Source organism: Gekko japonicus, unplaced genomic scaffold (assembly GCF_001447785.1).
Source record: "Gekko japonicus isolate JY-2015 unplaced genomic scaffold, Gekko_japonicus_V1.1 scaffold211, whole genome shotgun sequence".
Taxonomy (NCBI): Eukaryota; Metazoa; Chordata; class Lepidosauria; order Squamata; family Gekkonidae; genus Gekko; species Gekko japonicus.
The window spans coordinates 429,677-446,019 of NW_015164187.1; the positions used below are offsets into that span (position 1 = coordinate 429,677).

General features: G+C 41.4%; 1 protein-coding gene across 1 annotated transcript in view; it reads left to right on the forward strand.

Moving 5' to 3' along the window:
* Window positions 1-1,534: 1,534 nt before the first annotated feature.
* Window positions 1,535-16,343, forward strand: part of IPO9 (importin 9) — a 58,697-nt gene continuing 43,888 nt past the window's right edge. The window contains exon 1 of the mRNA XM_015408196.1: window positions 1,535-1,767. Coding sequence (XP_015263682.1) covers window positions 1,629-1,767 — 139 coding nt within the window. The 5' untranslated portion in view covers window positions 1,535-1,628. The remainder of the gene's footprint in view (window positions 1,768-16,343) is intronic.

Consider the following 16,343-nt stretch of genomic DNA (forward strand, 5'->3'; position numbering starts at 1 on the left):
AAAGTCAGCTGCTGGCGAAAAGTCAGGTTCTCCAATGCCAAGATCAGGTTCTCCAATGCCAAGATCACGGCCACATAACCTGGAAAATCTACAGCAACTTATTATGTTATTGTTAATTGGTTTTAATATTGTTTTAAATGGTTCAATTGTTTTATTGTAATTGTACGTTGATTTTATGTAAGCTGCCCTGAGCCAGGTTCAGCTGGGAGGGCGGGGTAGAAATAAATAAATTCTCCATGGCTGGCCTGCGCATGCACAGTCCCATGTGTGCCTGCACTGAAGACACTAGATGAACAACAGTTACAGGTAAGTGCCTTTCCATTCCAAATGGATCTATGTGGCTTTACAGGATTGTGCTAACCCCTACCCTGCTACAAATAGGTTTAGTGCAATCAACAAGAAAATATTTTCAGACAGCATTTTATCACCTAGATTAATGAGAGCAGAAAACAGTTAAATGTAGGTTTCTTCAATTGAATCTGTAGAAAAGTTATCATGCCCAGAGTTTTCACCGTTGCCACGTTTTTCTGCAGTTCAGTAGATTTTGATTGGTTTTAATGTCATGTTTATCATCTGTAATTTTACTTGTGTATTAATTGTATTTTTAAATGTTCATAGAGTTGTAAATCGCCCAGAGCCCACTCTGCAGGGTGGGCTATTCATAAATTCAATAAAATAAACAAACTATTTGCAATGCTTTGGTCAGGATCTGGATGTCAGATTAAGGCTGGAGTTTTTTTCTTAATTTACTTGCGAGTGAACCCTCCTATTTGGGATTAACTGAAAGGATGCAGGGTTGCCAGATCCAGGTTGAGAAACTAGAGGAAACAGCGACACACCACTTAGGTTATGGTCAATGAAGAAGGCTGCAACACAAGAAGAGAACAATGGAAGCGGCAAAGACACTGGAATTCCCCTGTCAAAGGTTGCAAATATCTGGCAGAGCCGCGCTGTGGTTTAAGACAATGCGATGCGGGTTACTAATGAACTTCTTCTAATACAATACAATAATCCGGGTCTATTCATAGCGTTTTAAAACGCTGCCTCCTTGATTTAGGCTTCCACTAAGAGAGACCTGTCACACACAAAGACAGCTCAGGTTGCAGCAATCATATGCTTAGCTCCTTCCCCGTCGTAATTTTACTCCATTCATTTTCAGAGCGACCATGTTTACCCCTCCAAACAGAGTAAAATGGAGATTCCCAAATCAAAGCCGAAGCCAGGAAGTGTCTGTGTGCCGCTCTACTCCATTTATCTCTATGGCTAAGAGGTCGCACGTGCAGGAGGCCGGCCTGTGTTGCTTGAGATACAGGGAGAAAGCCGCGGGAGGGCCGCTTTCTTTTCTCCGCCGTATCATTTCCTCCGCGGGATGAGGAAAGACTCCATAGCGCTTGCTCATAATCTCTCATGTGGGCTGTAGGGGGCGCTGTTCGAAAACCTTTCCTCGCTTGATTCTCGCCGGTGTCGCTCTCTGTCACGCGGGCACGTCATTGGGTGCGCGTTTGGCGCGCAGTGGCGGCCTCCGTAGCCCGCTTAGTGCCGCCTTTCCGCCCCACCCCCCCGCTTCTCTTTCGGGTCCCCCGTTCTCCGTCCCGGTCGGCGCGGCGCTGCCCAGAGGGCGAGGCGGGATGTCGGGCGTGGGGCCGGGGCCCGTGGCTCAGGGGCTGAAGGAGGCGCTGGTGGAGACCCTGAACGGGATCCTGTGCCCGGTGCAGGGGGTGCGTGCCGCCGCTGAGGAGCAGGTGAAGGTGCTGGAGGTGACGGAGGGTGAGTGTGGGGGAGCCCCTGCTGGAGTCGGGAAGGGAGGGATCAGGTTCCCCTCTTTTTCTCCCCTGGATTTTGGCCTCCTGCATCCCAAGTCTCTCTAGGTGGAGCGAAAGCCGGGTTGGGGTTCTTCTCCAGCCCCTTTCTCGGTAAAGGGGTGGGGTGGGATGGATGGAGATTTAAAAGAGCAAGACGAAGGGAGAAAGACTCATGTGTTGCCTCAGTCGTCGCCGGCTCCGCATCCCTTTCAGAAGTTCAGGACGGCTTCGCTTCCACCCCCCCCGCCTGTGATCCCCAGGCTAACTTTCCTTTCCAGGTTGTGTTGGCCTCTCAAGAGGTACCCGACACAAACTGCATCCTTGTCCGTGGCTGTGTTTCTTGTTCTTCCACCCACCTTGTACGGTTTGACACTTGGGCTGTGTGCAGTTCCTGATTCCTTGAGTTGGGGGTTCCTTGTGGTGACAGAGGATGCTGGGCCTTCACTGCTGTGATGATGGCTTCCTGGTACAGTGCCACAAAGAGTTTCCAAGTGACAAGTGAGAAAATAAGAAGAGCGCAGTTGATATTTTTTTGGGGGGGGCAGTGTTTGAACTCATCAAAGTCTGGGTGGGTTGTGTATCTCTGTAAATTAATAGGAAAAAGTGATAAGGGTGGTCTCTAGTAAGATGGTCACATACGAATAATGGAATCAAAAGAAGAAATTTAGAGTTTAACTCTATACTGCAGTGTTTCCAATGGTGACTCTTGCTCCTTACTTGTTAGATAAAGTGAGCTTCATTCATTCTTCACTGCATGTGTTGAATCAGAAATCTAAAGTTCTGTTTCAGCACATGTATTAGAATTGAATGTATGTATGCTTAAGAAGAATGTCTCTTACATATTCCAAATGGGGGGGAAACCTATTTTATTCCTGTTTATGTACTTTAAAGTTAATATGTTGCATAGTTTAAGTTAATATGTTGATATGTTGAAGATTAGTTGTGTCAGTAAATTTAAATATTAAATCAGACCTGGAAATAGAGCCTTCTCCCCACATAAACTGGGAGTATAGAGTTCTTATGATCTCACTATGGGTAGTTTATGAGTAGTTCTGCCCACACTGCAGCATGATGCAATTATGTCATGCAAGTAAAAGGGCTATGTCAAAAAGGCTTATCTGGCTGCGGTCACACAGACTAAATAATAATCCACTTTCAGTGCACTTTCCAACTGAATTTTAATGTGTGAACTGGCAAAATCCAGTTGGAAAGTGAATTGAAAGTGGATTATTTAGTCTGTGTGCCTGCAGCCTCTGTCTATCTAGTATGCTTTTATCCCGTGCTTCCTCCAAAGCACTTGGGTCTCTGATTCTCCCTTCCATATTTTATTCTTACAACAACAGCCCTGTATGGTGCACATGAACACATACATGAGGCTGCCGTGCACAGAGTCAGTCTGTTGATCTGTTAAGGCCAATTGTCTACTCTGACTGTGTGGGTCTTGGTCAAGGCCTTTCACATCACCAACTACCTGATCCTTTTAACTGGAGGTGCTAGGGATTGAACCTGGGATCTTCTGCATGCAAAATAGATACTGTACCACTGAGCCATAGTGCCTCTCAGGTTGGTTTGAGAGTGACTGACTGACTCAAGGTCACGTCGCAAGCTTCATGACAAAGTGAGGAAGGGAAGATACTGTTCAAAGTGTTTAAATGGAATTTCAACCAGGATCTCCCAGATCTTTGTCCAGCATCCTCCTTGCCACTATGCTGTTCTGTCATAGCTTTCACCTCACTTCTTGTCATGACCAGCATAGCACTTATGTGATGCTGTGCTGCTTTATTTCAGGGGTCACAATATTTCTTTGTATGAGTTGTATTTTTTCTGTCTTGAGTTAATTTAGCACATTAAAGGGACTTTTCTTTTGACATCTACGGCCATTGTTTTAGGTCTCTGCTCAGGTGCCTTTTCTCATGCTCAGTTTCTTAGGAGATACAAAGATACAGCTTCACTGAAGGTTTGCTCAGAAAGGCAGAAATGTTACTCTTTTATGTAGGGTTTTGTTGATTTTTTAGAAGTCCAGTAGCTATGCATAGGAGCTGCGGTGGCTCAAGTGGTTAAGACGCTGAACTGCAGGCTGTGGAAGGTCAGTAGTTCAGCAGTTCGAGACCCGAGTGTGCCGCATGACGGAGTGAGCCCCCGTCTCTAGTTCCAGCTCCTGCCAACCTAGCAGTTCGCAAGCAAGAAATTGCAAGTAGATAAATAGGTACCACTTTGGTGGGAAGGTAACAGCATTCCGTGCGCCTTGGTGTTTAGTCATGCCGGCCACATGACCACGGAAATGTCTTCGGACAGTGCTGGCTCTTCAGCTTTGAAACGGAGATGAGCACCGCAACCCTAGAGTCGGACTCGACTGGCTTTCGAGCAAGGGAACCTTTACGTTTACCTTTAGCTATGCATAAAGAAGCTACATGGACTCCTGGGAAGGGCTCACAGAATCTGTGAAAAGGTTATTTAAGGATAACATTAAGGACTTCACATAGAAATAGTTTTTAAGGACTCTAAAGTAATCTAAATAAGTAATCTAAAGAATGAAGTGCAACATACATGTTTTCTTTCTAATTTGTATTACTTCAGATGTTATTCTCACACTGTTTTCTGCCTAGGAAAGCAGTGCAGGGTTTCTGAAGAGCTCTCTGACTAAGAGTGACCTCCCTCTCAAACCTTTTCCTAATAGTGGTGCCTTCAGCCTACAGGGTGTTAGAATGGGGGGGGGGCTGTCTGTCTGGAAGGGCCTCTGGCTTTTTAAAAGAGTTATACTCAGAACGGAGTTCAACTATCCTTTGTCTTGTTTCTTTCTCCTGCAATAGGGAAGACGGTGTCCAGCACATTAACCAGGTAGCTCAGTCAGGTATCATTCTGGCATACCAATCACTAGACCTTCTGTGTCTTAGAACATCATAACCAACTTCATTTGCAGGACAGCAACTTTAACTGTGTGCAACATCAGTAACTCAGTAGAGGAATATTGTAGAATGTCTACATGGGCTTCAGCATATGCATTACAAAAAATTGTGTTACCTCAGCCAACCCAACCTTCGGCTGGAGAGTATTGCAGCAGATAGTACAATCAAATTAGACATCAGCCTTCCCACCCAACTTGGGAAATACTACTTTTGGACATTCCATACTAAGCTGCCCTGCCTCTCAGAGTGAGAAAAGAATGTGAAAGTTCCTTCTAGACTGAGGAAGGGAAAACACTGTTTAAAAAACAATAATTTTAGGAGGGTAGCTATGTCGGTCTGCAACAGAAGAGAGAGGTTAGAGTCCAGTAGCAGCACAGAGACCAACCTGATTCCCAGTCAAAGTTCCTTTCATCAGATGCTTTTTGTTGTTCCGTCGCATAGTCGAGTCCAACTCTTCGTGACCCCATGGACCACATCACGCCAGGCCCTTCTGTCTTCCGTCGTGCTCCGGAGTTTGCTTAATTTCATGTTCGTTGCCTTGATAACACTGTCTAACCATCTCATCCTTTGCCGTCCCCTTCTTCTTTGACCTTCAATCTTTCCCAGCATCAGGGTCTTCTCCAGTGAGTGCTCCCTTCTCATTTGGTGGCCAAAGTATTTGAGCTTCAGTATCTGGCCTTCCAGGGAACAGTCAGGGTTGATTTGTCCCTTATATCCCAATCAGAAGGCGGGTGTTGCAAATAAGGGAGTCACTTTTATCCTCCTGGACATTCCATTGCTGACCTAAGTATGAAAGTTCTCAAACAGAGAGGCTTCAAGGTGAGATTACAAATTGAGATTGCCGAACCTGAATTCATTCACAGTGCAGAACAGTGGAACTCACCTTCCTCCCCAGGGCTGAATAGGGGCATAGGAGTATTATCTCACTACAGATGCTGATTTTCTGCCGCTGAGCATTTCTTGCCTGCTCTGCAGTTTTGCATCGTACTTTTGCATCCTGATTCCCATCTTCAATGCCCCTCCCATCTTCTTACTGGGATAGTAATGGTCAGCGATCTCTGATGAAAGGAGTTTTGACCTTCGAAAGGTTATACCATGGAAACCTTTTTGGTCTTTAAGGTGCCACTGGACTTGAATCTTACCTGTCTAAAGGGGGAGAATCTTTAATTGGTTGACTTCTTAAGGCTTTATTCATTCATTTCTTATATGTTGTTACTTGCAGCTTCCTTCATTGCTCAATCTTCAAACAACTGTCGTTTTCTAGTACAGTCCGGTGGTAAAGAATTTTTTTATCCATGGCTTTGGGAAGTACCAAACTCAGGGGCAGGGTATCTCCAGCTGGTGGAGACAGGAAATTGATAATTGTGCCCTTCCTCCTTGACTCAGTGGTGGAAATCACCCATCCTAAGATGTCTTCTTTTCTTTAGTAAGTATCCAACTCTTCTGTCTCCTGATGGTACTACCTCCTGGAATGGCCTGCCAGGATGATTGTGGAAGGGCCCTTTGGTTGCTGCATTTAGGAAGAAGTGTAAGGCAGTTTTATTCCAGAGGGCATTTGGTGGAAATAAACAATTTTGGCAGTTTGGCTCGTTATTAACTGTATAATATTTTCGTCTTGCTGATAGACGCGAATGGTGTTTTTGTGTCCTTGCAGCTGTTGCTGCTTTGTTATTCACCTAGAGTCTGAGGAGATAAGGCAGGATATAAATATTTCAAATAAAATGAAATTAGAATGGACTTGTTTTACACCTACCACACACTTACCCCCAACTACAGAAGGAACATTTCTGACTGATCCAGTGTGGTTAAGCTGTGTAGATTCTCCCAGCTCCAGGGGAAACTGTTCAGACCTGGTAGTAGCCATTAGAAGCTGATTGCTACTCAGAGGATCAGAGAAGAGCACTCCTGTTAAATAATAACTGAGGTTTGCTCCTTGTAGGAGTGGCTGCTTGAGGAGCTTGGGGATACATCACCTTTCCAGTTTTAGTAGCACACCCAAGCTGTGTTCCATGAGGTAATGTCACAGTGTGGCTTGTGGGTCACTGTGAAGTACTCTGATCTGACTAGCTTTTACTTTGCTTGCTCAGAGCCCCCACAGTTTCATCCAGATGCTCCTGGATAGGTGATCTGATTTTTTTTGTGGGTTATATATATACTTTGTACTCTTTGGTTGTCTGTGCAAAATTGTGTAATACTGAAAATACAGGTGGGTTGACACTTGTTTATCCCTGAAGATATCCTTACATTTTTTCCTAATCCAGTGGCTCATAATTATGTTGTAATAATTGAATAAAACAGGAGTCCAGTGGGATCTTTAAGCTTTTTTGAGTCCGCTCACTTCATCAGATGCACAAAAGTGTAAACTGAAGGAAGGGGTCTTACAGAAAGAGACTGCTTCAAAACAAGATCCAGTTCAAAGAATAATCAGAAAGGACTTGAGAGACTTCCAGCTTTTGTTAGGCAAAATATAAAACTATGTTGGAGGATAAAATGAGATAAGAAGATACGATATGAATTTACAGAGTTAGAACTGGTGTGATTAGCATATGTAAGGGATGAAATGTATCAGACACGAGCACCTGTCATGAGTTAGGAATCTCAGATCCCTGTTAGTCCCTGGAGGGATTTGAATTGTCTTGAATTTTGTTCAGGTCAGGGTTCCCCTCCATCTTGAATTCATAACACTCTATAGGTGCTAATATCTGCATATCCTACCCCTTACATATGTTTATAACTTCAGCTGTACCTCTGTAAATCCCTATTACATCTGCTTATCTCATATCCTCCTCCACAAGGTTTTACATTTTGCCTATCTAACAAGAGCTTGGAGTGTCTCACACCCATGCTGATGACACTTTGGACTAGGTCTTGTTTTGAACTGACCTCTCTTTGCAACATCCCCCCTCCTTGTTTCTGTTTTGTATGTAAATTGGCTTGATGGATTATAACATTCCTATGTTATAGAAATAAAGTGAGCTCCAACTCGTTGAAATTTATGCTGGCTAATTTTTTTTTAGTCCAGACTTGTTTTATTCTGTTACTACAGACTAATATAGCTACCCAGCTGGAATTACTGTAATAGCAGTAATCGTAAAAGGGTAGACAGCTGACTTTGTGGTGGACGTAAAGAGAATGATGTTATAGAGTGTGTGTGTGTGTTGCTTTCCCAGTCAGTCAGGCTTGAGACCAGTGTTCCCTCTAAGCTGAGTTAGTGTGAGCTAGCTCACTGTTTTTTAACCGCCGGCTCACACATTTTTGCACTAGCTCAGAAAGGAGGGCTCCAGAGCAAAGTAATCTGTGCAGCAGCCAAATCGCTCACTCACAACCTTAATGCCAGGAGCTCACAAAGTAGAATTTTTGCTCACAAGACTCCACACCTTAGAGGGAACATTGCTTGAGACCCTGGTTATTTTTGGACCTTCCCGTGCTTTCTGAAAACCCAGATTACAGCCAGGATCTACTTAACCTGGATATCAGATGAGAAAGCTTGGTTTCTTCGTGAGACTCAGGTTTAATGAAAATGGTTCAAGGTCTCAAATAATATAAACTTGATGCATTTTACACAGAATTGTCCTTGGAGACTGTTCAGAAGCTTTTGCTCATAGAGTGGTTGACTAATATCAGTGCTTTAAACAGTTTTGTATCAATATGGAATAGGAACGATTTTATTCCTTGGCTTTCTCTGAAGTCACTTGATGACACCATTTGTATGCTGGATTTGTGTAACATGGACACGCTGAGAGATTTTCTCAGTAGCAGAACCAAAATTATGACATTCCATAGTCTTGCAGACTTACCAGAGTCCAAGCCATTTTTTCCGAAGTGGTGTAAAGTCTGCTTGTTTTCTTGTTGGCTTTTAATGACTATGTTTATATTATAACTGTTATTAGTTACATCATACAGTATTCTATTAAGGGTACTTTATTGGTTTCATTAAGTTGTTCAATAAGTCCTTAAGATAACACTGGCTAGAAATCTAAATAAGTGGGAATCCACAAAGACTTGCGGGAGGCATCTCATTTCCCCCTCCCCTACAATTTCCTCTTTATTTCCCTTTCCAGAAAGCGCCCGTAGTATCTCCCCTTTTCCTGCTTCATTCTCTCCTTTCTAGTTTTGCCAGCCTCCAGGTGGGGCCTCGAGATCTCCTGAAATCACAACAGAACTTCCAACTACAGAGATCAGTTCCCCCTTAGGGTTTCCTGCTCCAGGTTGGGAAATTCTTGGAGATTTGGGAGGGCAGAACCTTGGGAGGGAAGCAACCTCAGCATGTTGTAATGCCATAGAGTGCACCCTTCAAAGCAGCCATTTTCACCAGGGGAACGATTTCAGTCATCTGGAGAGTAATTGTAATTCCAGGTGATCTCCAGCCCCCACCTGGAGGTTGGCAACCAAAGTTCCCCTGGAGAAAATGGCTGCTTTGGGAGGGTGGACTCTATGACATTGTACCCCTCTGAAGTCCCTTCCCTCCTCAAACGCTGCCCTCCCCAGGATCCAGCCCTCAAATCTCTAGGAATTTCTTAACCTGGAATTGGCAACCCTGTCTCCTTCCCACCAAACAGCCAACCTCCCTTTATCTGAACCTCTGTCTTCAGCTTTCCCTCTCCTCCCCCACAGCAGCCTCTACCTAGGAAAATATGGTCAGTTGTGTGGTGCCAGCCATTGGGCCAGGCCCAGTTGTATGGTAAGAAACCCTCAAGGACTTGTGGGGTGGCATCTCACTTTGCCCTGTATCCCCCTCCCCACACTATTTCCTCTTTTCACCCTCCTTTCCTCCCCATATCCTCTCACTTTTGCCTATCTCATTCTCCCCTTCTCAGTCATTCACCAACTTACCTTTTATCTGCCCACATCTTCAGCTATATTTATTATTTATCTTCTTCATTTATACCCACAGTGGGCACCAAAGTAGCTCACATTATTCTCTTCTCTTCCTTTTTATCCACACAACAACCCTATGAGGTAGATTAGGCTGAAAGAATGTGACTGGGCCAAAATCACCCACCGAGGCTTTGTTGCATTACACCACATTGGCTTTCATAGGTTGGCTGCTGTTGAACAGTAGCAAGCAGCCAGACCTAGTTGAGTCATGCAGGTCGGGTAGCATCAAGTCACCTAGATGCCATCCCACAGAGACTCAAAAAACAAATTTGTAGTGGGCGGTACTATGTAGCTTCAAAAACAAACCTGTAAGATTTGTAAACATAACATCAATTCAATAGAATCATTGAATGATAAAGTAACAATACAAGGGGGAAAAACAGATAATAAATTCGTTAACAACTTACAGTGTAGCTTGTATCCAAAAGCAACTTTTATAAGTTTTGTACATAAAAGCGAATACTGCCACTAAGAGGGGAAGGACACAGCTGCCACTAATTTAAAAAAATGTGATAGAGTAATTAAGGCGATAACCCTTCTCGAGTTATGACATGGAAAAACAACTTCAACAGAGGGAGATGTATGTATGTATGTATGTATGATAAAGTAACAATACGAGGGGAAAAACAGATAATAAATTCGTAACAACTTACAGTGTAGCTTGTACCCAAAAGCAACTTTTATAAGTGTTGTACATAAAAGCGAATACTGCCACTAAGAGGGGAAGGACACAGCTGCCACTAATTTAAAAAAATGTGATAGAGTAATTAAGGCGATAACCCTTCTCGAGTTATGACATGGAAAAACAACTTCAACAGAGGGAGGCTTTTTGGATCTACACATTAAGATCCACACATCCTGCAGGTCTCGATAGGTTAGATTTATCAGCCTATATTTAACTGACATGTTGTCTCCTGTCCGTACATATATAGTTTTATAGTTATTTTCCCCACAGTTTATATTTTTTCATGTTACTTTTCAATAATTGAGTGATTTTTCTCTTTTAATGTTTTTGGTCCCTTTCACAATCACTTATCAACGTAAGTATTCTATCGCATTTTTGTTAATTAGTGGCAAGACTTTTACATCTGAAGACCAACCAATTCCAAATATCCTCTGTATAGAAGAGATAACAAAATAAAGTAATGGGTTATTGATAAGTCACTCCCACAAAATAAGTCTCGCTCTTCCTCCATCTAATATGTAAGAATGCTCCTTGGTTTGAAAGACACAGGTTGTTCTGATGCCTGTCTACCCGAAGGTACAAGAGACTATATTTATGAGACTGGATATCATTTATAATTTTTTTAAAGTAAGACAATACTTATATAGTACTTAATGATTTTTTTTAGAAAGTAGCAGACAGATAACCACCTCTCTGATGGAAGTTGCCCTGAGTTAGTGATTGATTTATAATAGATATTACGGGTTTGTTAATGTGGTCCTTACATGACTGTAGCAACCAGAGTACAAGTAGTAGCCTTCAAAGATCCCGGGATCTTGTCAACATCCATCATGGAAACTGGGTTAAAATGATCCATAAATAGATTATTAGGCCTTTCTTCTGGTGTACCTAAGTACACCATAGCGGCCTAAGGCCACCTAATGAATTTGTGTCTGGGGTGAGATTACTGGCTTGCATTCATAATAACTACATTACACCAGGTCTGAAAACCGAAGAGGGGGAATTCTCCCAGGTAATCCACTACAGAGAACTTTAGAACACTGCCCAGTCTTTTGTGCTCAGTTAGAATCTCAAGAGTTTGCCAGTCCATGCTCAGGCTCTCTTAAGGCATAACTAATTTATGATGGGTTATGGTAAGAGTATTTCTTCTTACTTTATACATTTAAAACATATTGGGGTCAAACGAAGGTCTAGCATCCTTTACAAGAATCTCAGCTGTCAGAAGGCACTAAGTGATCCACCAGAAATCAGTTGGCTCATGATCTGTTCTCTGCCTGCCCTTCTTTAGACACATGTCTGAAGATACAGTCCTTGTTATGCAGAGAAGTTATAGTTCTTGGTGTTCGGAAGCAATGTTGGTTTCACTAGTAATACACATTTTCCTTGTTTTAGACGTTCATTGTTTTTGCTATAATATAATTGTTTGACTTTAGCAGTAAATTATATTATTTTTAGAGCCATTTTGAACATTAAATATTTTTAGATGTGTACCTAAGATTGTTTTAGTATATGGTTAAAATGTCTTAACAGTGACTGTCAAATTTGTATCATACCAGTGCACATTTAAATATGTGGATCTGGCTGCTGTTCTCAGTTTGAAAGCACATGTAGCATCAGACTCAATGCACATACAGTGGCAAGCCCAGAGTGGCTACCATATAATGCATGACATTTTTATTGTTGCTGGAAAAGAAAGAAGTTTGAGGATAATGTTGGTTTGTTTTAAGGGGCCCAAGATATAGAAGGTTGTTCTTAATAGTATAGCTGTGCACTATGTACCAGGTACAGTGAAAGTTGGTGTGTTCCATCAGTTGGAATGCTGTTCTTATCTATGCATGGTGGTAAGATACCACCCTATAACTTGGATAAGGTTTCCCTTGCTTGAAAGCCAGTCGAATCCGCCTCTAGGGTGCAGTGGTCATCTCCATTTCCAAGCCGAAGAGACAGCGCTGTCCGAAGACGTTTCCGTGGTCATGTGGCCAGCGTGACTAGATGCCGAGGTGCACGGAATGCTGTTACCTTCCCACCAAAGCGGTACCTATTTATCTACTTACAATTTCGTACTTTCGAACTGCTAGGTTGGCAGGAGCTGGGATCAGAGACAGGAGCTCACTCCGTCATGCGGCACTCAGGTCTTGAACTGCTCTTCCGGTCTGCAGTTCGGCATCTTAACCACTGAGCCACCGCAGCCCCATAACAGAAACCCACAATTATTCTCATGATCTACTTCTTTGTGAAGATAGTGGTATTCATTGGTTGAATATATCTGTTTTATGTAACTTTCAATTATTAATGGTGCTTTGTTATTTTTTTTGGTAAAGGCTTTGGTGGTTATTCTCAAACAAGTCAGTAATATGACCATGTATCTATAATGAGGGGGAAATGGTTTTGGATATAGTTTTGCATTTTATAACTACTTTATGTACTTTCTGTTCAGAATATATAGGGACCTGTCATTGAAATATTGTTGAATATCATATTTTACTTGCTACCATCAAGTTTAGACTGCCTTCGTGGGGAGGGCAGGATATAAATAAATAAATAGTTCAGAATATATAGGGACCTGTCATTGAAATATTGTTGAATATCATATTTTACTTGCTACCATCAAGTTTAGACTGCCTTCGTGGGGAGGGCAGGATATAAATAAATTAAATAAATAAATAAATAAAAATTTATCTAGGACATCGTAATCCTTTGATCGAGCTGTTGTGTCCATATGCTGAATAAGTGTGTTTCCAGGTAGGTTTATAGACCAATTTGAGTCTGCTTGCAGGAGGAGATGGTCAAGGAAGGTAGATTTATCTGTGAACTGTACTGCCCTCATAGGTATCTATTATTCCATAATTAGGGTTATATCTACTGTCGCATAATAATTCCATTAAATTGGAAGCTGACAGAGAGAGATATTGCTTTCTAATTCTTACCTGAGGTTTTCTGGATCTTTTCCAGTATAACCTAGACATGGTTCTTCTGCGAAGGGGGAGCCCTCGGGGGATCACGACTCAGCCCTGAGCATGTGGTGTTCACTGAGCCTAGCTGATGAAGCCTGCATTCAAATAAAGGCCAGTTGTGCAGTTTGTTTGTTTGTTTTTACTAATGGTCTTGGCTTTGATTCCACAAGTAGCTTGAGATGACTAAACTATGTACCAGTTTTAACTTTCTGGATATTTTATAGCAAGAGGAACTTTAATGTTGCTTTATATGGTCCTGCTCCTGCAAGGAATAGTGTCCCATCATAAATCAGGAGCATTTGAAGAAAGAAAATGCATTCTTTATATTGTACCTCATCAGCTGTGTATAGTGTGTGCTCCATTTGTTGTATTTCTAATGAAGTGAAGTAGAGAGGTTCATGAGAAGAATATAAATATGGGTTTAGCTGGCAAGAGGGTTCAAACTTTTGACTGATTGTACTAACTGGCAGTTCAGTTCCATTATAGTGCCAAACGGGTGAATTGATAAGGTTTTTGCATAATAATTTGCTAGCTGAAATTTGGCTCATATTTTTGACCTAAAATTATTAAGTTAACCACCGATGGAATTAAAGCTAAATATGTATTTAGCACATAAAATAATCTCAGTCTGATCAACAGATAACTCTTATGAATTATGTGTAATTACTGTATGGATTAAATTGAAATGCTTGATAAATTAATCATTCCCAACTCCACTGAGCTATCTGTGAACTGCTGACTCTGTGCACTGTTCCTGTAAGATGGCTTGTAAGTAAAAGGGCACACTTTCTGCCTGTGGCATCTACTACATCATGTGGCTTTAGTGGAGGGCAACCGTCAAAAGCCAGTTGCCTCACAGAGCTCTTAGTTTTAGTTTTCTTTGGACAGCTCCACATTTTATGGCACATTTAGTTACTGCACGTACAGTATTGTTGTATCTTTTATTTGTTATAATGCACTTGCCTTTAAGCACTTGTATACATATGTGTGGGAACTCTCATTGGCTCAGGATTCCCAGACACACATGTAGATGATTCAGGTGACATATGTGATTGTTTACACCTTACATATTTGCTGAGGTTTCGTGTAGCGTCGGTGTAGCCATCAGATTTGCTGAGTAAAGTGTGGTGCTTCTCTTAGTCCTGACAAGGGCACATAGCAGTTTACGGAGCTCTGTAATCCACATGATGCAGCTTCATTTCACCCTGAATGAGAATCAGAAGTCTACCTCATTTTGCACAGAACTGGAATTATATACCAGTCTTTTAGTGAACCATTGGGGGAAAGGTGGGAATAGAGAGTCATAATTCCTTAGATTATTCCTTCAACTATGCATAATGTTCATATGATTGGACTATATATATTGAACAAGCAACTAATAATGAGGAGTTCCAGAATATTGAAACCACGGTGTTTGTTTCTTCAAGTGTAGGCTAATGGGGTCTGAATCTGCTTGGGGTTGTAGTAGGTAGTTTAATGAAAATGTCAACCCATTGTGCTGGAGCAGTGAAAAAGACAAACTTTATGTTAGGGATTATTAGGAAAGGGATTGTACATGAAATGGCCGATAGTATAATGCCCCTGTATAGATCTATGGTGAAGCCTTATTTGGAATACTGTGTAGAGTTCTGGTTACAGTATCTCAAAAAAGACATTGCAGAGCTGGGAAAATACAGAAGAGGGCAACCAAGATGATTAGGGGGTTGGAGCACCTTCCGAATGAGGAAAGACTGAAGAATCTGTGACTTTTCAGGTTAGAAAAGAGACGGTTAAGGGGAGACGTGGTAGAGGTTTATAAAATTATGCAAGGGGTGGAGAGAGTTGACAAAGAGAAATTTTTCTCCCTCAGTGTACTAGAAATTGAGGGCATCCAGTGAAGCTGATGGGCATAAAAACATAAGAAGAGTAGCAGAAATTTTACTTTTTTTTTTTTAACAGACATCAGATGTACTCAAGAACAGGTATGTGCTGGATGTCAAAAACTTTTGTTTAGATAAAATAGAGATCCAGCCAAAGATATTTGCAGACCACAGTCCAATAGAAATAATCTGGTAACGGAATAGAAAAATAAGAGGAAAATGAAGATTGAATGATGTTCTCTTTTTGCAAGAAGATGTAGTAAGGAAGTGTAAAAAGGACCTTGAAGAGTTCTTCAAAATAAATGATACAGAAGGAATGTCCTCAGCTACAATTTGGGAAGCAAGTAAGGCCTTTTTCAGAGAAATCTTATTAGCTGTTGCTGCTAAAAAGGAGAAAAATTAGAACAAACTAAGATAATAGTAGAAAAAATCCAGAGGCTGGAACAAGAGCACAAAAAGAATCTTAACAGAGATATGCTAGCAGAGATTGCACAACTGAAAATCAATTAGATATGCTAGAAGCTGAAGAGGTACAGAAGAACTGAAGATTCTTAAAACAAAAAGCATTTTGAACATGCAAACAAACCTGGCAGATATTTGGCGTACTGTCTCAGGAAGGAAAAAGGAAAAAGAGTTATAACAGATATAACGAAAGGAGATCAAATTGCATATGCAGAAAGAGAAATACAGGAGCAATTTATCACTGTTTTTTCAGAATTATACAAGAAGTCTGTTCCAGAAGAAGGTTTGAGTATCTAAAAGACATTCCAATTACAAAGTTTATATGAGAACATAGAAAATTTTTGAATCAAACAATAACAGTTCATGAAATTTCTCAGGCAATAAAGAATATGAAAAAGGATATGGCACCAGGCATGGATGGGTTGACAACAGTGTATTATAAAATGCAGAATATTTTAAAGATTAAATTCCCCATAGAAGCTAAGAAATTCCCCATAGATACTGCCTAGCAATTTGTCAGAAAATTTGGAAGTGATATTCAGATATATGGTGACAGCGGCTAGAATTATGCAGCAAAATCGAAAGTAGACAATTGCCCACATTAGAAGAGTGGAAAAACAAACTTGCTGAGTATGCAGTGATGACAAAACTAACATCTTCTTTGAGAAACAGATCAGTTACAAAATTTGAGGAGAGATGGAGTGTGTAGTATCTGTAGGGAAGCAAGATAACTTCAGAATGAGAAGTAGTTTAAAATTTTGTGTATAAATGTAGTGCAATGAAGAAGTAGAATAAGT